Genomic DNA, 25,215 nt, shown 5'->3' with positions numbered 1-25,215 from the left:
GCTGGCACTTAGGCAGGGGTGGGAAGTTGGCTACATCTTTAAATTCAATACAGCTCACAGCAGCTGAGGTGAAACCTGGATTTTTCCATTAGATGGGACATGGCCAAAGAGTGCAACCGCGTGTTCTGCCCAGGGCATCCAAAAGTCCTACCCACTCTGCAATAAAGCACAGAGCTCATGGTGGGGAAAGCAATGTCAGAACGGTTTAGAGTGGGACTAACAGCACATTGATGGCCCTTCAGAAAATTCCATCAAGCCAATTCAATTCATTTAACTGGTAGAAAAAAAAATGCAATAAAGAAAAGCAGGAAAAAGAAATGTTTCCCTGCCAGTTTAGGGGGCTGAACTGGCCCATGGAGGGATCTGATAGGGACCTGCCTGAAAATGCCCCCAGCGCTTTCAGCAATAGCAAGATGTTAAGATGGTTTCAGCCATTTGGAGGAACATCACCTGTATATTCTGCCCTTTCCCCAGAGATGAGGGGACAATGCACGTGCCCACTCAATACTGACTCTGTCTTCTCTGTAAAGTTTGTCACGAGTGTGCTCATATGGAGAGGGAAGTCTGCACAAGAAGTCTCCCCTCTGTCTCAAAGTGATCTCAAAGTGATCAAAGAAATCTCCTGCTGCTCTGGGTATGCCTAAAAATACTGATGAAAGGAATTATACAACACACACTCCTCTGGTTTCAAGGTGGCTTCTTTTGTGTACTGCGTGGCCCTTTGTCCAGCACCAGATCAAGACAGTTCCTTGTAAGGCCAGGCTGTCAGCCTCCCGCCCCTCTCCTAAAATAATATCCCTACCCCTCCTTTCTAGGAAAATACGATAGTAAAATGCAAGGGACAGCAAGAAAGATTCAAGACAGCAAGAAACAGGTGTAAATTGTGAAGCTGCTTTGAACTCAGTTATTGGGAGCTGCCCTAACTTTCTGAGAGAGTTCAAGACATGGAAAACATCCAGACAGGGATGTGACCCTATCTTCTTGCAAACTTTGGCTCCTTCAATTTGGCCACAGTTCAGTACAGCTTTTTCCTCAATTCTTACTCCCACAGACATGAATTCAGTATCGATTTTCTCAATCTGGCCAAAACTAGCAGATACTTTGGGTCAATTTGCCTTTTCCCAATCTCAGGTGGAAAGGGAGGACAGGAAAGGAGCCACCACCTGGACTTGACCTTGCTGAGACTGTGAGGAGTGAGAAGGACTCACCAACCACAACACGCATTTCCCACTCCAACATGCTTACCTTGCTTTGCTTCCTGTCCAGGTAGAACTGGTGTTGACTAATGGCCATAGCCCAGATAGACTTTATTAGTGCTGGACAGGCGTACCACGTATGCACAGCGATGCCACTATGCCCAAAAGTCCTCCTGGTCACAGATGCCCTGGAGAGGAGAAAAGAATGAACTGGGGTTACACCAAGGCTGCATCGCATTTCTTTCTGTGGCAGACCCTGCCACACAGATCTCCTGGTAAAAGCTGCTGTCTTTACTGTGCACGCCCTTGTGCTAATGAGAAAGAATGCTTAGAAAACAGCAATAAATAGCTAATCAAGCCAGGAGAGCATTTACTTTAAGTATCTCCTCAAGACAGCAAGCTCCAGAGGACTAACAGTAAAGATGATCCAGTTTGTCCAGTTCTGACTGTATTCCTGGGTTTGGCTGAGCTGGTGCTGACTTGCTACATATGCCAGGGGTGTCACCAAGGCCAACGCAGGTGTGAATGCTCTGTCTCATTACATGCTGAGACACCTGAGGCCAAGTCCTCACACCCTCCACTAACTCTGGCTTTGGACAGAGGCTCTCAAATATTAGGACCCACACAGCAACTAAAGATCCATAGGAACGATGGCTACTTTAGGGAAAGTGGGAGAAACTTTTCAGATACCTTGTGAACAGATACAGCAGGACTTGCCAAGTGTATGGGAGAAGGGAGTTGTGAGGCTTGGAGGGGGCTGCCCAGTACCCTGGAGAGAAGAACGGTACTCAATGATTAGCTGAGTGAATTTAAAAACAGGAAAAATAAGAGCTAAATGTTTCCTCTCTGGGACTCCCAATTGTTCTCAAACATAGCAAAAAACCACAGATTAGGTTTCCCCGTGCTTTCACAGCTGTATGGAACTGCTTGATTATTCCTCCCCATCCCTCAACTTCAGCTCCACCAGCAGAGCCCCTGACACCAGCACACTGGCACATCCAGGTTCACAGCATCCTGGTCTGCAGAACTCCTCCCACTGCAGGGATAGAGAGCTGGCTGGAATAAACCACACCACCAATCTACAGAGTCCCAAACAAATGAGGGCCTCCTCTCCAGTCTTTTAAGAAGAGTCGTGTGGTGGAGTACAACGTGAAATGATGTTTCATGAGGCTCACTCAGAAACGTGACACTTGTCCCTTTTATGCAGGGATGTGGATGCTGGAAGAGGGACCAGTGCGAGAGACAGCCTGGGGAGCAGGTGTACTACAGTGGGGTTGCCACCATCAGCAGGGACCCTGTGCCATGCAGGTGTGGAGGTAGCACTGCAGGAGGGCCAGGAGCTCCACTGTGCTGTGCAAGAGATAGATGACTCTTTTACTGGCACTTAGAAGTCCTCAAGCCTGCTAAGGCCACCTCCTGCACCTGCAGTGGCTACCTCTCCTCTGGTGCCTGTCCAAACTTGGAGGTGAACGTGGTGAGGGGAGGCACACAAAGAAAGTTGTGACACAGCCAAAAGTGAAAGAAAACCAAAACTCTGCAGCAAAATGAGAACTGCTGGCAATGTTCAGCTTGGGAGAGGACTGACAGCTCTTGTATCTCAGGGCCTTTTCAGTGCTTCAAAATGTGTTAAAGTCAAATTATGAAGCTACAAATCGGGGTGAAATTTCTGAGAAAACAGCAGTGGCCAATGCAAACAGGGTCTGAGACAACTGGGATCTCAGGTTTCAGTGTTACCCTGTGCTGAGTCCTTTCCATGCAACTGTCCCATTTAGGAGTATTATTCTCATGACAAAATTCTCCCTGGATACAACAGGACACTGGTGCTAATGAGGATGGTTGCTGAGCTGCCTCATTCCTGTCACTGGACAGGGAATGAAGGCTTCGCTGGGAGACAATCTTGAAGCTGAGGCTAGAGAGAGAAAGAGATCCAACTCTGAGTGCTTTATGTTGGTTTAAGGGACACAAACCACTGTAGCACATTGGCATGCAAGGCATTAAGGCACTCGAACATGGGCTGAAGCCTTAATTCTGATGTAATCTTATTCAGTTCAAATGTAGTTACTCCAAGAACTCTTAGAAACATATTCTGCAAACCATTCCTCTTCTCGTCATAAAAGCAGTGATTTCCAATTTTTTTTCTCTTTGGGATTTGTACACGTTTCCCATCAAAACTGCAGACCCCAAAAGTCTGTAGACTTTGCTGGTCAGAGCTGTGGACTTGTTTTTCACAGCTGTCTTCTGAGGACTTGAGAGAGGTGGCCCATGGGTGTTTTTTCCATGACTTCCCTCCATGCATGCTACGTGCACTATGGAATTAACCCTGTTGATACCCCCAAAATGTATAATTTTTCTCCTTTATGGGATAAGTAACTGCAGTGAAGAGAGGTTAAATGGCTTGTTGGGGACAGGAAGCCATGGGCAGAGGCAGGGTTTAAAAACATACATTGTGCTGCCCAGCCCTGGCCACAATCACGGAGCTGCGCTCGCTCTCCTGACTGTGGCTTCGCTGACTCAGGCTCTGGTTTGGCTACACAGAGAGGAATGTGGAGAGAGCACTGTGTTGGCTACTCCTCCGCCTCCACATGCTGAACAACTCCTCGCAGGAGTCCATCCCACTTGGCCAGGAGACTACACACTGAGCTGCGTTCCCACCACGCCGCTGCAACGTGCCGTGCTGCTTTACAGCCAGAGCACCAGTTCGACCTGGATGGTGGTGCTCTGAATGCAAAAATGAATCAAAAACCCAGCCACAAAAATTCCCTTGTAGCGAGAAAGTACCAGGCTGACAACCTGGGACAGGGCTTTGTCCTCCTGGTGTTGATTCAGAGAAAAAACGGAATGGAATAAAAAAGCGGAAGCTCTTCTGTGTCACTAATTCCTATAATCTAAACACGAATGAAACAGAAGAGGTTCCTCTGTGTGGTCACGTTTCATGCATGACATTGAATTGCAAGTATCATCATGATTCTTAAAGTCCCTGAGCTGTTTCTTTTCTTTTCCTTGGAACTGCTCCTTGCAGGAAACAGCCATAACTCAGGGCATTTAGGGGCTCCTGGCTGCTGGTTGCTTGCAGCAAGGTTTCTGACACCTCTGGAGGCTCGGTGAGGGAAGGAGTGCACCACCCCCAGCTCCTGCTGCTGGAAGATCTCCCAGCGGATTCTCAACTTTGGGAATTCGCTCTGCTAGATTTCATGCGACTATTTACGTGCTTAATATTAAGCAGATGCTTCAAGGTTCTGCCGACCTAGAGCTGCACAATGATATGAGCTGCTCTATTCTGGTTTTGCTTTAACAAAACGCACCTCTGCAGACAGGCACCACTGTACTGGTGTGATTGTGTTCATATCAGGATAAATAAGCACAGAAACTGCATGCAAAATTCCACTAACAAAAGTACATATATTAGTACACAGATAGGCATGGGAAACAGGTGAAACAGGATCACAGCTGAGTGATCAGCAAAACACACTACTACCAGCAGCACATCAAATCAGCCTGGGAACAGAGCTGGTCTCCACCAGTTGTATCATACTTACACTGCAAGTGAGACATTGCTTTTAGTGAGAAACACTTACAGATCCATATTCACGCTGGTCACTGCAGTAACCATCCACTAACGCAAACACACAAGGGGTGCTGAATACTCTGATGAGATGCAGCACAGTCCCTTGAACTAACTCTCAGGTTTCTAAAGTAAGAAAAGACAAGACTCCTGTGCCAAAAAGACAGATGGGCTTTCATCCAGGCTGCCGGTAAACCTCTGGTTCCGTGCCATTCCTTTCAGTTGCACTACTGAATATTTATTTACAAGGAAGCATGTGAGTACAAAATCTGGTGCCCAGCTCTGAGCTCCGAGTGCAACACGGGGACAAGGCAAAACCCCCTTAAACTCACGGGGGCTGCTGGCACCGCAGCTCGGGCACCGGAGCTGCACAGTCCCGGGGGTCACAAGGTGCCAAAACAGAGGGAAGGAGAAAAAAATACCGCTGGGAGCCGAGGGGAAACACATCCTCAAAAACACCCACCCGGACAAGAAATGTCCCGCTGGAAGGAAGCAGCAGCCCCCGGCTTGGCACCCGCTGTCCCTCTCTTACGGGTTCCCAAGCTCAGCGAGCCCCGGCACAGCAGCGAGGGCAGCGCGGCTCCGCAAGACCCGGCTCAAGGCTCGGCACCGCAAAGCCCGGCTCATCCCGGCTCATCCCGGCTCGTCTTATCGCTCACCTGCGCGGATCGTGCACCTCCACCGAGAACTTCTTCTCGCGGAAATAGAGGTTCTCCAGCTGCCTCCATTGAAAGATCTGCGGGGAGAATGAAGGGGATGAGGCGCCTCCGCGCGATCCCTCGCCCAGCCCTGCTCGCCGCTCCCTCCCAGCGCTGCGGCGGGATTGCCCCGCTCCGCTCCGCCCCGGCCCCGCGTCCCGCCCGCGCCCCCCGCCCCGGGCCCGCGGGGCAGCCCCGGGGGCGGGCGGTGCCCTCCGTCCCTCCCTCCCGCTGCCGGCGACGGGATGGGAGCCGCGGGCAGGCGGGGAAGGGCGCCGGTTTCACTCTGCGGGGCCAAGTACGTTTAAACACACGCAAACGCCGGGGAAACCCGGGATTCGCATAGTTTTTCCTTGGAGGATGCAGCGGGTGTGCATTGGCCCTCTAGCACAGCAGCTTTTCCGCGGGTGGAGGAGGTGAGACCCCGATGAGGGCGACTCACCCCACTCAACCCAAGTGCGATACCCAGCTCTGCTTTTATCACGCAATCCACGTAAGACTGGCACGAACATGAGCCCAGCGGAGTCAGTTTATCTATCCCAGGTGCTGGCAGGCTCGTGTTGGCGATGCCCAAGGCTCCAGGTGCTCCCAGCAGTGCAAAGCACGGCAATAAGCAGGTCATACCTCTGTTTTACAGGCTGCCCTGCTGAGGCATCTCAGAACAGCACGGTGACAAAGCGAACACTATCACTAGTGGGGAAACTGAGGCACAAAGCTGTTACGGGAGTAAAATGCGGCACTTCCTCGCCCCTGAGTCAGTATGGGCCAGCTCTGGGGTGTCTGCGGTGCTCCTGGGCAGTGGGATGTGCTCACACGGTCTCTGTGCCCCACCTCTGCTGGGAAATAACCCCCCTTTCCCTGGCAGGAGGGCGGTCTGACCACAGGAGCAGCGCGAAGGATGCGGTGACTGTGAAACACCGTGTCAGCTCTGCAAACTACCCCACCTTCACCGCCGCAGACAGGTCCATCACCGCCTCCTCCTTACAAATGAGTAAGTCAAAATCCAAACCCTGGCTTCCAGGTTGCTAATCCACTGGGAGGAGGCAGCCTCCACCCCGTGGGCATCTTGGACTTCGGCTTCCCTGCACTGCCCCTGGCAAGCAGCGGAGCATGGGGAGCGTAACCTCGCTGCTAGGGAGCACAGCCATCAGAGCTTTCCCTGATTTACGCTCCTTCTCCCACTACAAGTAGCTTCTGTGGAGTTCCTGTCCTACCCCCAAGGAAGGCGCTGGCTCCTGCCACGCCGAGATAAGCCGGGTTGCCGGTGTCAGCGCTCTGGAGATAAGTAAACAGGAGGCGTAATTTGATTTGCACTGATTAAGCTCCTGGTGGAGGTGAAATCTAGAGAATAAAACAAACCACGGAGAGGACCCAAAATTTTCTCCTCGCTAATATTTCAGGAGCAGCAAAATTGAAAATATTTGTTTGTAAAAGTTTCCAAGCAAGGGTGTTTTTTTTTTTTTTTTTTTTTTTTTTTTTTTTTTTTTTTTTTTTTTTTTTTTTTGTGTTCCTTTTCTTTTCTTCCTCTAACAGGGTGTTTGGAAGGAAGGGTGCAGGATGAGGAGGGCACTGAGCTGCCTCGTACTCTGGGGCTGTTTGCACTGCAGGGGGATAGGAGAGAAAGGGGACCAGGAGGGATAGGAAGCCTGGAGGGCTGAGTTACAGTGCCCTTAGAGGATTATTTTATTCCTCCACTGGAAAAATTAATTGCTGCATATAAGTTGTAATCACCAAATGAAGCACAGAAACACCCACTATTTTACCCACCGAGGGAGGACAGGCATGGGGTGAAAGGGTTAAGCCAGGAGCTGAAGGCTGACTGAAGTCTGTCTCCCTTGCAAGCTCCCGGCTTCAAAGGCATGAAAAGGAAGTTTGGGGCCTAAACTCCCACTGACAACAACTGGGGTCAAGCCTGAGACTGCCATGTGGGCTGCTGAAAACATCCATCCCTCTGTGCTTCCAGATGCCCGTCTGCAAGGCAGGGAGGATAGCGCAGCCGTGGTGCACTGCATGTGCAGAGGACGTGTTTGGGAGGCGCTCAGACATGTGGAACACATAAGAGTCTAAAAAGCCAGCAGATCACACCCTTCAGAAAATACCCCTCTGTCCCCAGGTCCCCCGTTGTCATTTATGACTAAATTTCGGCGTGGCGCAAAAGGAATTTGAAACTTCTCCGAGCTGCTGGCAGCTGCTCTACTCAGCTGCTTTCCTGCCCATCGTCCTCCTCTTCTGCCCATCCTCCTCCCTCCAACTCAGCCGGACTGTCCCCTGTGCTCAGATCCTATTTTACCCTCTCTGCTACCAAATCTCACAGTGCTATTTGTTAAGTGAAGCTCTGTTTCTCTTTTATGATTAACTCCAACTGTCCAAACACACAGGGCTCTGGGGAAGCTGTTCAGATGCCCAAATGTAGGCATGGAGTGCCCTTTTCCATGCCCCAGGGTACCCTGCCTGACCTCTGGCTGCTGCCCTGGGAGGGAGGGAGCCTGCCATAGGTCTGGTGCTGTATCTGCCAGCCCCACTCAGATGTCTTGGATCACCAGCAGTGCCTAAAACAGCATTAGACACCTACGTTTTGGGCATTGGAGCAGCTCCCCAGATCACTGCATTTTTATATTTAGTTTCTTTGTTTTTCTTGGCAGGGTGTGGAAGGAGGCAAATCCAGACTCTTGGGAGGGAGGGGGTGAAAGTGACCCCACAACCTGACTTTGTGTCTTTTTTTCCATAGCTCTGCTCTCCAGAATGCACACGTGTGTTTTACCATTGCTGTAACTGCCCTCCCTTTGCTGCCCTCCCAAATATTATTCTACAGTCTCCCACTCCTTCTTCCCACATTGATCTGAGAGGTCTCCCCCTTTGTATACATAAGGGATCCAATCTGCAAAAATGTGAATACCCACAAGAAAGTATCCACTTTCCTGTTAGCCGATCACAACCCTTCCAGAGAAACAAAGCCAAAGGTCTCCCTTCAGCCAGACCTCCTAATGTAAGCAAGCTGTTCTCTTCACCAGTTACCCAGCTTATGCACAGTCTCAGATTGATGTTGTTAATGCAGTGACAGATGCACGAGGTGCCATTAGTGGGTCTTCTTAAAAGAAAGCGTAATTTTTACCCATCAAGATCCTTTTACCACACTGGTGCTCGCAACCCTCACTGGGGAATAGAGTCACAGCAGGGAGCTGGTCGTAATTTCAGCAAGATCTTGTGGAAATGCAGTGACAACAGATGCTTGCTGGCTTTGGGACTGGTTTCAGTCAGAGCATCCATGTTCATGGCAGGTTTGCCTCTCCCTGCACTGAGGTTGGGCTTGGTTTTGGGTTATTTGGTTAGTTTGCAGGGGCGAATCCAGTGCCTGCATTTGTGGGTGGGACAATTCAGATTGAGGTATGGTGACTTTGCCAGGCAAAAGGTACCTGTCCCAAGCAGGGACTGGGACAGCATCTCCACAAACACGCTGGAAATGAGGCTTAGGAGAAAGTCCCTCAGTAACACAAGCTGGGAGCACAGTTCCCCTGCCCTTGAGTAGTTGCCTTCCCTGAGAGCCCGCAGACAAGGGGACAATTAGCAGTGCGTCCAGAGGGCTGAGTCTCTGTGATGTGGTGGTTTGCCTGCTGGGTTCTCTTCTGAGGTCAGCAGCTCATTTTGGATCATGCAGCACTGGGCAGCTTTCAGATGGGAACAGTTTTTGGTAGAGGCCATCATTACAGGCACATGAGATCATTTAATCTTCGATAGATATTTAAGGAAGTCTCCACAAGGCTGGCTTTTGAGCACAGTTGCACACTCACACATGCACGTGAAAGGAGCAAAGAGAAAAGAGGAGAAAATAATTACTCCTGTTTCCTCCTCCTCTGAGGGGACTGTCCCCACCGTGGGCTCTGTTTCATTGTGCCAATAAAACCGGGACCAACACTATCACTTGAATTTTTAAAACTGCTTATCAACCCACAAACATTCAAGGGAATAACTGTTCTCTGTCAGACCACGTGCACTATTTAAAATGCGTTATAGTGGGTGGACGGCCATGGTGGGGAAATCAGTGCCAGAAATGGCTTCTGCAAAGCTGGCAGCTTAGAAGAGGAGCCATGGGAGAGATCTGAGTACTGCATGGTGCGCTGAGGAGAATTCAGGTGCAGGCTACAGGAATTTTCTCATTGGAAACCCTTTCCAAGAGGCAGGCAAGCTTGCCAGGCACCAGATGTTTGTGACTAGTTACAAAGAGCTGCAGTCAAAGCCTTTTAGATGCAAACCTCTTTTGTGAGCACACTTGTGGTTTGCTGGCTGCTCCCTAATTAAGCTGAGCCTGGAGGAGAGAAGGCCCAGGGATCTGCATCCATTTCAGCCATGTGAGTCAGGAGAAGGTTTTTTACCATTTTTATTGACCATGAGGCGGGTGCCGTGGAGTTTGCACACAGCAGGAGGTAGGGACAGTGTCAGAGTATTTGAAAAATGCCTGAGGCTCCTGTTAAAGAAGGGAGCGTGTTTTGTGAATGAAACATCAGGGATTGCTTCTGGCTGGGTCACTCATGGCCTGGGTGTGGGGGGCTGAGTTAGTGCCAGGCGCTAGGCCATGCTCTGTCCCTTTGTGCTCAGGGAGCCTTGCCTGAGCATCCAGTGGAAGGACCATGCCATACCCTTGGGAATCCCTGGCAGTAATGAGGCTGTTGTTGGCTCCTGCGTTGCCCTGCAGCTCAGGACAGAGAGGGTTGCTGCTGAAGGGCAGCACCGGTGGTAGGTGCAGAGTGCTCTCTGAATTGTGGTACCTAAAGAAACATGCCCAAATAGTACCTTTTGGAGTAATTCCAAATCCTGTGGTTGGGGTACTGGCTCCCTGATACTGTTTGTTGCCTCCTGTGCCCAGAAGAGCTGGACTTGCACTGAACTGGGGAGAGTGCTGAGACTGGGCGAGTGCACTGTGGGGACACGATGTGAATAATTTTTGCGTTTTATCTATTAAGAACCAAATATAACTGTGCAGGAGTCTCATTTTCTTTCCTTTTTCTGTGTGCTGAAGCACCCGAGCTGTGGCACAGGCTGAATGGGTCACCCAGTGATGCACACACTCTCAGAGGTTCTAGACATCACACTTGGTAGCTGTTCAGAATCAAACTATCTGCAGAGGTCTACAGGGATCTACCTGCTGTTTGCTCTCTTTGATGACCTAGAGGGGGATTTACAAAGGAGATGGAGACAGACATTTCTCAGAGGTGCCCAGTGAAAGTATAGGAGGCAATAGATGCAGGTCGTAAGGTTGCAGCAAGGGAAATTCTGAGTAGATATATCAAAAAAAACCCCAAACCCCAAACCCATCAGTGCAGGTGGTCAAACACTAGGGCCATGAGTAACCCGACTGAACTCTGAAGTTGGCCCAACTTTGAGCAGGAAGTTGGATTAGAGACCTCCAGAGATCTTTGTGACCTATATTTTTCTTTGATTCTAAACATCTGATAAATGACCAACTGTAATTGCTGTTGGACTTGCTGACCTATATGGCATCTCCCAGTCCTTCAAGTCTTGCCACTTCTTAGATGATTAATGCCTTGTTAAATCACACTATGCAGAAGGAACAATCATCCCTCCAAATGCACAGACTACCACCTGAACTGGATGCTCTGAATGTCTTGTAGAAAAGGGAGGGAAATAATGTGGCACATTTCTAACAGCCCAAATGCAACCCGTCCCCTTGCCTACACCACGGGCAGGAGCCAGCACTTGATGACATCCTGATACTAAAACTGGTACTAAACAGTGGAACTAAAACAATGACAGTATTTTCACACAGTTTGCATGAGTGCAGCTACAAACTCCCAAGCCTTTTGTCTTGCAGTTTAAAGACAAACCAAACATAACAAAAAAAAATTTCCTCCTTGGAAATGTAATTCCCTCCCCTGAACAAACAAGCAAGCAAACTTCTAGGAGTTGAGTTATGCGAGAGGTCAGGGTGGAGGTTGTGAGCGGTCCCTTTTTGGCCTTAAACTCCATGGAAATCACAGCTCCAGCGAAGTCAATGGCCGTTTTGTCCCAGTGACTTCAGTGGGGCCATGGTTTCCGGGCATGGATTTGTGTTCTGCCTCAAGCCAACCCTGCTCCCATCAATCATACCTCTGTCAAACTAGTTAGAGAGAACGAGGAAGGATTTGGTCCAGGCAGAACAGCACCATCTTAGCTCAAACAAATGAGCTCTTGTTTCAGAACAGATTTACCAAGAGATTTCCGTGGGCTGTCACCTGTGAATTAGTGTGACCCATTGCTGAGGGTGCCCCTGGGTCATGAGGTGGGGATGCTGCTGCACCATAACTTAGCTCTCCATCCTGCCACACTTCCATTCATTCCTGTGTTTTTATTAGTTTGGGGCATTTTTTTTCCTTTCACTTCCCAAAACAAAAAAATAAAAGGTTTCCTGTGTGATTTGATGTGGGAAACAACCCCACCAATGATCTTCCCAGAGGCTTGCCATCCTCCCTTCCCCCATGGAATGAGAGAATGGTTTGGCTAAGTGGGACTTTCAGTGGTCTGTCAGCAATCCCAGCTCAGTATCTAATTACTTCTTTGCCTCAGGCTTCAGGACTCTTTTTTTGCCAAACAGACAAACAATTTCTGGTCCAATTTGAGATCCCTTTTGCTGTGTGCTGTTCTTATGGGATCACACCACCTCAGCAAACAATTCTGGCTTGACCAAACACAAATTGCGTCTAGGTCTATATAATCACCACTCTGCATTCATTTTCATTATGGAGACACAATTCCCTATTAAATTTCAAAGTGGTTTATTGGCTCAGAGAGGCAGCAGAGCATCAGATCACAGAGGGAAGAGCTGCTATTTGGACAAAGCATTATTTGTCTACATAATGCAACTTGATATTTGTGTCTATAACTGTACACAGACTGGGACTTTGGCTTTATATTCAACCAAATATATATATCCACCTTCACTGCACATATATATCTGCTAGATACTGTTAGATATTGCATTGCTGTCACCACGCTGTGTGTGTCTAAATCAATAGGTCTACAGAGAACCTTTTTTTCCTGATTGTTGTAAGTTAAATTTTCTCCCTTTTATTCTCTGCAAGCAAAGTGACTGGATCTTTCTGCATTGAAGAGGTCTCCTTTCTGGCACAATATACTATGTATTAAATAAAGGATGCCTGGTCTGTAGCCTGTGAATCAGCTGTGGCACCCTAGAAGGATTTATGCCGCCCACAAACCATTGCTGTTACCCTCTTTTCTAAGGATCCTTATGTCTTTTCTAGTGGCATGGCTACGTACTACCTCTGTCTTGGAACCAAAATACAGGGACCACCATTTCTATCCCACACTGCTATGGCAATGCACATTATGAATTAGGTTGTGTGACTAAAAACCCTCCTGTGATCCGGGGTGTCTGTTTATGTGGTGCCACAGCAGCAGCGATCCCATGGAGATGGAGATGGGCTGCAGTGCCTGACATCCTGAGCCTCCTGCCCAGGCCACTGCCTAAAGGTGCCTCTTATCCACAGGCACTGAGTAACGGGGCCCCTGCCTGGCTTCATGTGGTGATAAAAGTGCCCAGACCTTTGGAGTCGGGAGTCCTGGTGAGCCAAGAGACAGCATCTGAGCAGGGTGGGGGCATGGAGGAGCTTGCCACCACTTCAGAGCCAAGTATAAGTGCTCAAGGAGGTTTCAATCTCACTCCAGATCTCCACCCTAACTCCGGGGCTCTGAGGTCCAATTTGTTTCACTTTGTGCTGTCGGAGTAATTTGTCTTTGCATCTTGTTGAAGTTCCTGCTGTGCGCTGCAGAATCATTTAAGACTTGGCTGCTGCTTTTATAGAGAATTACTATTTAAGACCTGAATACAACAAAGCACTTAGAGCAAAGGAGTTTTACTTTGATGGGACTACCCCTATATTTAATGATAACCATGAGCTTGACTTGGCTGGATCATGGGATGGGATGTCATGCTGTAGCCTTTCTGAATGTAAATTCTCACAGAAAACCCTGGGGACTGTACGTCTGATGGTATCACCACAGCACACCAAACCACCAGGATAGTGCTGTTCTCCTGATAAAGCAGTAGTGCCTTAGACTTTGTATTAGGGTTTGCAAGTTGATCAAACTATTTATTTATCTACATAACGGAAACTGAACATGACTATTGTATGATTTTAAAAATTGTTTTACCTAGACAATCTGTCGTCTGAAATCAGCCCTGTTTGGGAGAGACACTGAAGCAAATTTTCATCAGCTTTTATGAGAAGGAGAAAAAGTGGTGATGATGGCCTATACCTAACTGTTACTTCATGCCAAATTCCATGCAGCTGAACTCCTTCCAACTTGTTTTGAGCTATGAAGCTTTTGTCTTGCTCCACAAAGTTATTGTGTAAGTTAATGGCAGTTTCTTTGGCTGCTGTGATTTATCCAGTCTGCATCTATATCCAGCTCCTACAGCAAGGCTGTAGGATATGGATTGTGGGTCAGATGGTGAATGGGATTGGGAAAAGATCAAGGTTAAGAGTGACCAGTTTTTTTTGGCCGAGTTCCGCTGAGCCAGTCTGATTCCTTCTCTGGAGCAGTTTCCTTCCCAGTTGCACACTGATACCAGGATGACTGAGGAAGGGGCCCAGGGGAGGAAGTGAGCAGTGGTGGCAGGATTGCGATGGGGGAGGAGGGTGGTGAAGGCCACTTCGGCTGATATTGCTGCCAAAAGAAATGTACACTGAATCACAGCCCAGTGTCATGTCCAGCCAAATCCTGTGGAAATACTCAGTATGAGGGACAAAATCCTGCTTTCCAGCCTAGTGTGCTCTGATACGATTTATTCATCTCCCGGTGTGTTTGGCAGCTTTTTGGCACAGTGAAGTGCAATGGTAAGGCATGGAATGAAGGATGTTGAATAGGGAAGTACCTGGTGCTGGATGGTAAACACCCCAAACTGAGGGCAAGCGGTAGCAAAAAAGGTGCTGGTGAGAACATGGTCCCTGTGTAACAGAGAGTGAATAAGAGATTTTAGCAGGGAAGGTCTTAAACTGTGGCTGCTCTTCAGCAGTTGCACGTGTGGGTCTTACATTTCGATAAGTAAGGAAATTGGGTGAGCAATCTCTTTCCATGAGAAGAAACAGCATGGTAAGGAACTTTGCTTTGTGTATGTCTCCCTCCTCCCGTGCTCCACATTTCAAAATACTAAACCAAGACTGAATTACTGCACTATAAAATGAGTTGAACCCGCCATGACCTGAAGACTGGTTCAGTTTACAGCCAAGTCCATAATCCAAAAAGCATGAAGGATCAGCAACGGGAAGAGAAATAAAAGCTCAGAGCAGAAGGAGTCAGCAGGTAGTCCTTAACAGTCCGCTAATCACAGTGAATAATTTATTACAGCAATGCCACTGAGACTCCACTAGCTTTTAAACCATTATTTCCTGGAAATGGTTTCTGCTTTTTTTGTATCATTTGTAAATTTGAAATGTTTTATCCCTGTCTGCAATGCAAAGATGTTTGCAAGGGTCTTAGGAAATGATGACATTCCAAGAGGAGCCCAATGAGACACTAGTCCAGTACATTCTCTGATCCCACCTGATTTTGGATGCCCTAGAGAAAGTCCAGCCCTTTCTGAATACACCCTGCAGCTCAGCAGCATGCCAGGGAGAGGAGTGATACACATGCTCCATATCTCTGACAACAGAAACCAACTTGCTACCAAATCAAACACCCTCCTTGAACATAAGGGTTTATAACCACTCCCAAAATCCTCTTTGAAAATACCTGAGTCAATGTTAAAACTCTGGATGGAGGGACACACTTTTAGTCCTCTCTTTAACCCTTCTAAACTCTTGGCCTCTACTGTACCATGTGGCAAGGAGCTGTGCAAGTGAATTGGGTTCCCTGTAACTGTTTTGAATTTCATGTTTCTTTTGCCTTTCCGAGTGTCCCGGTGTTCTGTGATCAGTCAGCACAGAGACCAACTTGTCAGCTTCCTCCTCCCCATCATTCACTACTTTCTGTACCTTTCACATCAATCCCTACTTTATGCTTTTTTAAGTTACTGGTCTGTCATTCCTTCACCACAGGAAGCACAAGTTTAACCACTCTATCAATGCAATTACTGGCTTGACAGTGCTTCATTATGCCCTAAAGCAGAGAGGATCTATTTGTTCTGCCATAAAGCAGCTCTTAATTAGGCTATTGCTCCTCCTGTGTAAATATCCCATTTTGCCTCTGGAATTGGGAAAGTTCACTCTGTCTCTTGTTTGGAAAAGGCCAAGTGGCATCAGACAGCAATCTTTCACTTTCTGGACACAGTTAATGTGCTGATTACTTTGCTCATGCTTTTGACAAGCAGGTGATTTCTCTTTGATCAAACACTTAAAGCTACTGACTTGACTTGACTTTGCATTGCTTGGTAGGATGGGTCCAACTCAGCTCTTGTTTTTGCATGTTTAAATTGGAAGTCAATCTTTGCTTTGGATTCAACAAAAACACTACAAACTACAGATTAAATTTTTCTGTAATGAGAATCCACAGAATGTTGTGGAGAGTTTATGGCAAGGGACAGAGCATTTTCATAGCATGCTTCGTTTCATCCCAGAGAAATGCCGGGAGGAAATGGCAGAAACTGATGTTTGTCACAGGGAAAATTTTTGTCAAGCTACATTCATGTCTGACATTTGGGATGCCTCACATTTTTTTCCAAAAAGTCTTTATTCCCTTTGGGTTCTCTTCAATCAGAGAATCTGAGCGGTGATAATGTTTATGAGCCTGAGAAAAAAGGCTCACCTTAGGTTTCGTTGTCACTAGCTTTCTACAGAAGAAAATGGAATAACACTGTACAGAGATATTTCTTACAAAGCAACTAAACACTCCCAGACTCTCCTTTAAGGTCACTATTTTTGTGATAAGTTAAACATTTTCTCTGCCTGTTTATTGGCCATATGGAAGTCCTTTGGCTGACTTTGTTAATCATTCACTCTTCAGCTTGGAGTTAATTGTTTACTAACTGTTAGGCTGTATGCACTAAGAAATGCCTTTGGGCTCTTAAATCAATGGGAATATCTCACTAGAACAACAGAGATATGCCTAGTGCTACTACTTGGGTGTGCAGATCTCACAGCTCCAGGCTACACCGCTCCTCCTTCACGTACAAGTCTCTGGGGATGGAGTTTAGCTACACCCCTGCCTGCTGGTTAAAATGGACACACACCACTCACAGACAAATGGTCACATGGGGGGCTGCAGTGCCTTGTGCTCTCTTTGTAATCGCTCTGCAATTCAAGAGAAAAACCCTCTAATGACCCTCCTCTGAAAACGACCCGGTCACCACAGCCTCAGCATCTTGGTCACCACAGCCTCAGCATCTTGTAGGAGAGTGGTACTGGCACATCCTGCCTGAAGACCAGGTTCCAAAGAATTTGCTTTGGTTTATCATGAATACTGGATGGTGCTGACCCAAGATGGGCAGAGCCTGGGAGGACAATGACTTCTTTTTTTTTTTTTTTTNAATGACTTCTTTTTTTTTTTTTTTTCCTTTTTCGAGGCACACTGGGCCTGAAGGCTGTTCTCTTAATAGGGAAGGGTTTGTCGAAGCTAAGTTTACACAGAGGGAGATGGATTCTGCCCACCCTGGATGCTGCTCACTGCTGCCACACAAATGACATTGGTTCCACAAAGCCACTACCAAATGTCCAGAATGCCTCAGTATATGGTTGGCAGGACAGCAGCCATCTTTCCACACTTGCTACTCCCTTCCTCTTGTTCAGCTGGAGCGATGGATTTTGTGAAGTATACCAAAACTTCTGTAATTATTTAATATCTAAAACTGAACTGATAAGAACGAAATCCCCATTTAAACAGGCAGCATTCAAGAGGAAGTGTTTGGCAGGGCTTGTTGAGCCTGTGAGCTAGTCCTGAACATACAGAAGAAAAAGGATAAGCCTCCAAGTGATGGCTTTGCGTGGCTTCAGGGCTTTTGCAGAATTCAAGCATAGGCAGGAAGGAACATAAAAATAGAAGCATGGAGACACATTAGTCTCTGCAGCCCAGGTACAACTGCATTCCAGTTTAATAGTCCTGCATTCCCATCTGAACCACCTAGGACTAGGTGCTAGATATCCATCTCAGCTGCATCCCCCATGATTCTGGAGGACTTAAGCCTGAGTGAGAATAGCACAGGCAGGATCAGGTTCTGGCCCTGCATCAGCCTCAATTCTCCTCTCCAGCCTCATCCAACTTGATGACAAACCTGGTTAGTTTTCTAGAGACACATGGCTGATTTACTCCAGCAATTTATTAAAAACATGCTTTTGAGTGACTGCTAATAGGATCGCCCAAGATAGGTTCAGCTGCTTAGTGTGGGTTACAGTTTTACTCGCAAACACAATAAGCATGGAAATCTATCTGGAATGACATATAGAAAAACATTACAATCTCTCTTATAAGACAAGCAAGTTTTTTATAGGCATTTAATATAAATGTCTTGGTTTCAGCTGGTTTCTTGCTACAATTTGCTGCTTGAGTTTCTTCCAGGGAGATGTATTTTTCCATTGTAATTTTTCAATTTGTTTCTGGCATCGACAGTGTGCATGAACAAAATAATAGAGATCAGAAAAGACAGAATCTCTTTCCCCCTCCCCCTCTAATTTTACCTTGCAGAAAGTTCAGTCAGGTTTACCCCTCCCTTTTGCACGGCAAAGACTCGAACCAGCCCATGCTGTTGTAGTGAAATGAATCAGATACTATGGTGAGCTGCTCCCAGATACCAGGGTTATCAAGTGCAATTTTGCAATCTAATTAGCAGAGGATTAAACACTGTGCCTTGCTGAGGCAGTTGAGCTGCTCTTGCCAGAGGGGTTTTACCACCTGTGTAGGGTAAGAAGTCTTTTTACTTGCTCCAGAGCAGGTAAAATCTCTCCATGGAGAAGTAACAAAGCCTCAGCCACTCCGTCCAAGTCCTGTCCCTGATTTAGGCTGTTCACTTTGGAACAGCCCTGCCAACAGATGGGGTTTGCAAGCATCATATAACAAGAGAAATGCTCATCTAGGCTGTCTTTTCACTGCTGTGGTCTCTGGACTGTGGTAATGGACAAATTCTAGCCCGGAAATTCCTACTCTCCTTTCCCACCCAACCTTCCCTCCTAGATTTATGACCACTTCTGCTAGGCCACAGAAGTTCTTCGTGGTTTGTACATAAGGCAGCACCATTGTTTTGGGTCTCCTGGATTTCATACATAATTTTCTGAGAAAAAAATATTTCCTAATACAGACAAAATTGGAAACCTTATTTTTTAGGGTTACACTTGCAGAAAAAGGATTGGAGATGCCTAAAGGTCCTGCTTCGACGGACAATGTGAGCACTGGAGGTAGTTTAGTGGGGACACAGAGAGGCTGGCCAACATGTTATCAAGCTCTAAAACCAACGCTACAGACCAGATCACCCTGAGCAGCTGAGGAAAGAGGAGAAAGCTGAAAAAAGGGTTGACAATAATTGCTATAGCTTTTGAATGGCTGAGTCCTGTCATGGCAGAGCACTGTTTTCTTCCAAAGAAATGTTTCCATTCCTAAGACTGACTTCTGAAGGCATCTTTAAAGGACATGACTTTCCTGGAGTGTTGGCACTACTGGAGATATGTAGGTGCAAACACCTAGCCTAGGCATGTTTTAAGCTATCACGTGTGAGTATGGCTTGCCCTGCAGGTAATGATTGATCCCAAAGAGATGTGTCTTTTAGAGCACAGATACTCTGTGAAGACCTCCTCTTATGCTTTCCTTCAGTGAATAAAAAGCTCCATTAATAGCCTTCAGCAAATAAAAGGCTAATTGATCCACCTGTTACCTCTTGCTGCCTCCTTAGCAGTTCAGGTTTCTACAAAACCTTGATTATAGTCCATTTTAATAGAAGATATTCTCTACTAAGGCAATATCTAACTTCAATGCAGTGAAAGGGGAAAGAAGGGGAGGGGACCTTGGCACAGAGACAGTGTGAAGAGAAATCCAGTACATTAATTCACTGTGGAAGCTTTTGTATCCACAGCAGAGCTGCCTAGTTGCTTCAAGTAATCCAGTTCTGCAGCCTGCTAGGAAGCCCGAAACCTTGTCCGCTGCTGTCTCCATGGGTTTCCAGCACAACAGATACTGTTGTTAACAGGCTGTGCATGCCCACCTGCAGGGCCTGTGCTCAGGGATGAGCTTTTCCATATTAGATGACATCTTAGGTAGGAAAATCAGAACACATGGGTCCACTTCATAGGATAAGCTCGGGGAATCAAACCGTCCCAAATCAAGAGGACATTGACTAGCTGGATTTTTCACAGGCAATTTGGAAGGACTGAGACAAATCCTGGTTTTCAAATGCATTGAATGCCCCACTAAAAATACTAACAAAGAGACCGGAATGGGTAGTCCTCACTGACCAAGCTCTAGCTTTTGTGACCAGATCTATGTGTGCCATGCCTTGATTTGTAAACTGCTTCAAAGTAAAGTTCCTAAATAAATCAGATAGGGGACACAAACTTTTTAATGCCTTTTTTTTCAGGAATGTGAAGAAAGTTGACTTTACTTCCTAGTCTAACACTAACTCTTCAGTTAGTAAAGTTGTTGCTTTTCAAATGTAATGCTAGTCCTGAGAAAACCATGCAGTTTTCTTTTTGTAATAAATGGAAGCAGCTTTCTTGTCTCTCGTACTCTCTCTCTCTCAGATCATTTATGGCTTGGCAGTACAGTATCAAGAGCTGGCTGAGCACCCCCAATCCTGCCATAGCCAGAGAATAGAAGGCCTCCAGCATCTGAGAGGATCAGTCCTTCAGTTCCCATTATGTTTTATGAACCACACAGAAAAAGGAGCATAAGTTGCAAGATTAAGTGATGCTTATTTCCCCCCAAACCCACAACATTCAATAAATTATGAGCTACTTTTGTCCATTAATTCTTTGCAGACGTTCAGACAAGTTTGGGAGAAAGTGAATGTCCTTCAAAATCACATGAATCAGTGCCAGCATTTGGTGTACATCACACCCTTGACTCGAGCTATAACATGTGTGGCAAGCCCAGACATTGATAGAAAAGTAAACAACTTACCTTTCTTGGTTTCACTTTGTCATGGTAGTCATATTGAAAAATCCCCTTGTAGCTAAGTCCTAACCACCATGGAATTCCCTGCTTGTCCTGGAAGAGAAAACAGAGGGAGTTATATTGAATAGGATGGGGAAATGTTGGAGATTTCCTAGGTTGTTGTTCAAGACGAATATTTATTTCTAAGCAATATCTTTGAATGGGTGCTGTTAAATTTCCCCTTGCTGAATTCCCTCAAGTCACTAAGCTCCATGGTGTTTAGGAGAGATCTGTTTCACTTTTGGCCACGACAAATAAAACCATTTAAAATACATCACATGTGATCAAGTTACTCAAAATACTGTCAGGGGAGCTGAGGAGGTTTGACATGAGTCCTTTGTGCAGTGGTGCATCTTCTTTCTCTGCCCTGTAAATTATACAGTCTGAACACTCAGACTGGAGAGAAAGGAAAGCGAATCACCCAGCTGACTTGAATTATGTGGAGGGATTTTAGCATTAGTCTTGAAAATGCAGTAGTAATGGGATCTGAGAGCTACGAAGTGATAAGGTCTGACAGGCTTGGACCCAACTGCTTTGTGTCTGAGTGTGCAATAAAATGGCCTTATGGAGTAATGGCTGATATCTGATCCCAGCCTCTGCAATTTACTGAGCTGGAGTCCTCAATGAAATTACATCTGCTCTGTTAATGTGATAGAGAGTGGCAGGGTAAAACGTAGCAAAACCAAAACCCCCACATCAGGCAGAAGCAAAACCTATTATGTGCAATATTTGCTGCCTCATTGCTACTCACTGCTGCTTACTGATCATAGGGAGCTCACTGGAATAGCTCTCCAGTGTTTGCAGGATTGAATAACAAGCCCAATCCAGAAGATTTTTCTTGATCTAGAGTAGTCCAAGAGATCTGGATGCAAAGGGCGCTGGAGGGATCCTATCCTCTGGGAAAGGATGAGGCTAATGCTTTTTGCAAAATAATACACCTTATTTTGTGTATGCATTAGCAGGAATAGACTAGAAACTCATCTCCGGGGACAGGTACAGTTGGATATTTGTGTTTTTATGGTACCTCATGTGTGCAAGACATTACAGATGCATGAAAACCCATATGACCTGTACACAGAGATAATGATGAAACACATCAAAACTTCAGTGGGTGATAAACGAGGGAATATGCTCTGGGGAGTGTGTATCTAGCTTTCTTTATATATTTATTGATTCCTCTACTTAAAAAAAAATAACAACCCCGAGGCAGCTGGTCAGGCAAGGAAGTCATAATAATAATCTGAGGCTGCAAGTTTTGGTGATAAATCTTTAGACTAAAGAAATGAGGGATTTCATGAATACCTGTGTGGAATCCCCTCATGTATCTCATGTGAGGGGAGCTGCAGTATGCAGATCATGTCTGGCCCTACTTAGTTGCTCATGGATCTGCTGGCTGGGAAAAGCCTGACTTCCTGGAACTACAAAAAGGAGTGAAGCATCATATCTGCCAGAGATGGGTCTGGCTCGTCTCTTTGGTGGGGGTTCATTGGCATCACCAGAGCTTGCTACTGCTTGTGCACTGAACACTCCAGCACAATAGAGCTGCAAGAGTTTTATCTGCAAAAGCAGGATTTTCCTCTTTGGAGCTGTATTTACTAAACATGCACACACAGTTGAAATAAGTTTATCCTACCACAGGAAGTGAAACAAGACTTTAGTAGCAGTGTATTGTATTCTGAAAGCAGGATGGCAGTTTGTACCTCTCTCCCTCCCTCTCCAACAACAGTTTAATTCAGTGAACCCTTCTTGTAGCACGTACCTTTACTGCATAATAATGCACTCCATATGTTGGGAGGGATTCTACAATGCTCATGTAACTGCAAAACAACACAGAAGAGAATAACATGTGTGAGAAGCTGAGAGGATGCTCTGAAAAAAAAATGCTTTGATAAGTAAATAGTTAAGTGCATAATACTTAAAAATGAAGCAACATGAGATGGAAAACATAGTTACATGTTATATTTATATTTATTTATATTATTTATACAGTCCTGTATAAATGTTTTCTAATAAAAAAAAGGTCACAAAGAAATCACACTTATTTCACTTACTTCACAATTGCTTGACCTCTTGTCTGACCATTTAGTTTCTTGTAATGTTCAATGACTCGATCCTCACTGGAAAGGAAAGAATTGGATGTTTTATATATTGGCATTATAGTGACCAAGAGTCTCACCAGAAGGTGAAAAGATACTTCTGTTAACACAGCTACTGACTGAGGGAATCAAAAGATGCCAAGCATACCCACTGGATGAGGGGATTTAGTGCCTAGGGGTAAACAAGCAGGAGTCACAGACTGAGAATAGAAATGGTTTTCTAAGAGTTGGTTTTCTGAAAGAATCTTTTTTCCTCACAGACATGGTACCTACTTGTACAGACTTTCCTCTCTCTGCAATCCTTTCCTTATCTATAAACAATATCCATGATATTACATTGTGGGCAAACAGATTGGTGATAAAGCTGCTCAAGCTCTACTATGACCTGGCTGGTGCAACTTCTTTTCAAGCCCATCATGTCCTCTGAAAGATGGGCAAAACTGTTCAGAAATTGGTGGTCAGTAACAGCCCTAAGACTCACAGATTACTCCTCCCTGCAACTGCACAAAACCATGTGCAGGAGCACTAGTGGAAGTACTCTGGAGCAATCTCTCTCAGCAGGGAGTTGAATTCCTAGTGTACACAGAGGCAACATCTATATCAGCAGGTTAAACAGTGGCAGGGGATGTTTCCAAGGCACTCAAACTCGGGTCACTTTACTGTTAAAGTACCGATGTGCCTTTGCTTACTTTTTGGTTTTACTAACTTGCATTCTCCCAGGCAACTCCTGGCTGTGCACTGGGAGTTGGCATGAGCCAGGCCCCATTCCCAACAACGAGACTAAGACCATTTCATGCCTTAGAGAAGACATAAGCCATGTCTGAATGTGTTCCACAGTGAAACACAGAGGCAGTTCCCCACCAGTGGGCCTCTGTGTTAGAGAACGGTCCCGAGCATGTACCGATACACAGTAGAGATGGAGCATCCAAGAGAGATCAGCATGACCCAAATGACAGATTGAAGAATTTCATTCTTTCTTCTCCAGTGAATGGGAAGCAGGAGAGCATAGAACCAGAGCTATTTGATGCATACAATCAGCTGTGCTAGCAAAGTCACAGCCTGGCAAAGTATAAGCCAAGGATCCAATGTAATGCCCACAGGACCAGCTCTGTTACGCTGGCAGGACAGAGTACTCAAGTCTAAACCGAATTTCTTGCTCTTTATGTTGTAACACCGAGGACAGGAAATCTGTTGAGTCCCCTGGAGATACTGCACAGACCTTACCAGCTCAAGAGGAGGGAAATATAAACTCTATGCCACCTTTGTGCCCTCCCCACCCAGCCCCATATAAGCTTCCGCAGTACGGAGTGTCTGTCCCATGCCATCATGCTGTGTGTGGTTCAAGGCAATGTGCACTGGCATTCCTCCCTCCCTGCATTTCCTTGGTCCAGTGGGAGCCCCTAATGGGGCATTTAAAAGCAACCAAGGCTGTCCACCATGCAGTAATCCTTCCCCAGGCAGAACTGAAGCTATTTGCATTGCTAGACAGCGTGAAGGAGCACAGTGGTGTGGGATGGTCTGGTAGATGACCTCATCCCAACTGCTTAGAGATGCCCATGGGGACTTTTGTGGAAAATTGCAAAGTGTTTCACTAGCCCAGCTAACATGACTGCATCTTTTCATTGCTGCCTTCCCCATGTGTATCCCTGTTCCAGAGAGGACAGAATTTCTTTTAGAAAGATAGTCAGAATCTCCAGAGCCAAAACATCTTTCAGAAAGAAGGGACGTGGGGGAGCTGAGGACTGTGCACCCCTGGTAATGCAGAGAGAAAGGGAGAGAACCAGAAACACCAACATAGGCAGCACAGAGCAACAGAGATAGTCTGTTGGATTGTTGGCAGGACCAGTTGTTCCCCCACAAGCCTGTCATTTGTCTGGAGTAACTGCTTTCCTTACTCACTCACCGAGTGACTTCCCCCACTCCTCCTGCAAAAATAAAAGGGCTCTTTTTGGGGCAAGGTGAAGCAAAGTGCCACCAGCAGGCCATAGCAGGTACAGGGTGCTGACTGAGCCAGTGACAAATTACATGGGTAAAGCAATCGTCCAGCTCTCACAATAAATCCCTCAGAATAAATTTGATGCTTAGAAAATGATCTGTAAGCTGTAAATTCTACAGCTATGAAACCATATTCAGTGCACTGATCCAAGCAAGTACCACAGATGTTATGGGCGTGCACATAGAGGCAGAGCCCAGGTCTCCTGCCATGATTATCATAAACAGGATTACTTTTGGAGCAATAACTGAATTACATGAGTGTTCAGTACTGGAAGATCTCCAAAAAACATCATTCTTAATAAAAAAGATAGACAGAGAGGGCTTACAGCCCTTTGAAATTACCTCTTAAAATCATGATTACATGTGGATGCCATTCCTGTGCCTCAGACAGGAACGAACCAGGAGTGACTTAGAAAACAACGGAGTTTCTCCAGTGGAAAACGCTCAGCTTTGGTTTCTACTTTTGTGCAGTTTATTGCACAGATCAAGCTCTCGGATTGCTGCCATTCAAGGAAAGGATACATGTACCTACAGTGTGATTCCGGATGTGCTCTGCTTTCTTACAAATGATTATTATAAAATAATTG

The 25,215-nt window shown here is 46.3% G+C and overlaps 1 protein-coding gene across 1 annotated transcript in view; it reads right to left on the bottom strand.

The window, feature by feature from the left end:
• The window catches only part of FRMD4A (FERM domain containing 4A), a 180,466-nt gene that overhangs the window by 35,229 nt on the left and 120,022 nt on the right, over positions 1-25,215 (bottom strand). Inside the window, exons 9-13 of the mRNA XM_017807716.1 lie at positions 22,589-22,654; positions 22,297-22,354; positions 20,505-20,591; positions 5,418-5,494; positions 1,246-1,384 (exon numbers count right to left, since the gene is read on the bottom strand). Of these exons, the coding sequence (XP_017663205.1) occupies positions 1,246-1,384; positions 5,418-5,494; positions 20,505-20,591; positions 22,297-22,354; positions 22,589-22,654 (427 nt within the window). The remainder of the gene's footprint in view (positions 1-1,245; positions 1,385-5,417; positions 5,495-20,504; positions 20,592-22,296; positions 22,355-22,588; positions 22,655-25,215) is intronic.

Source organism: Lepidothrix coronata, unplaced genomic scaffold (assembly GCF_001604755.1).
Source record: "Lepidothrix coronata isolate B3197 unplaced genomic scaffold, Lepidothrix_coronata-1.0 Scaffold20, whole genome shotgun sequence".
Classification (NCBI taxonomy): Eukaryota; Metazoa; Chordata; class Aves; order Passeriformes; family Pipridae; genus Lepidothrix; species Lepidothrix coronata.
Note: the sequence above shows the minus strand (reverse complement) of the source record. Positions and strands in the feature narration are given on the sequence as shown.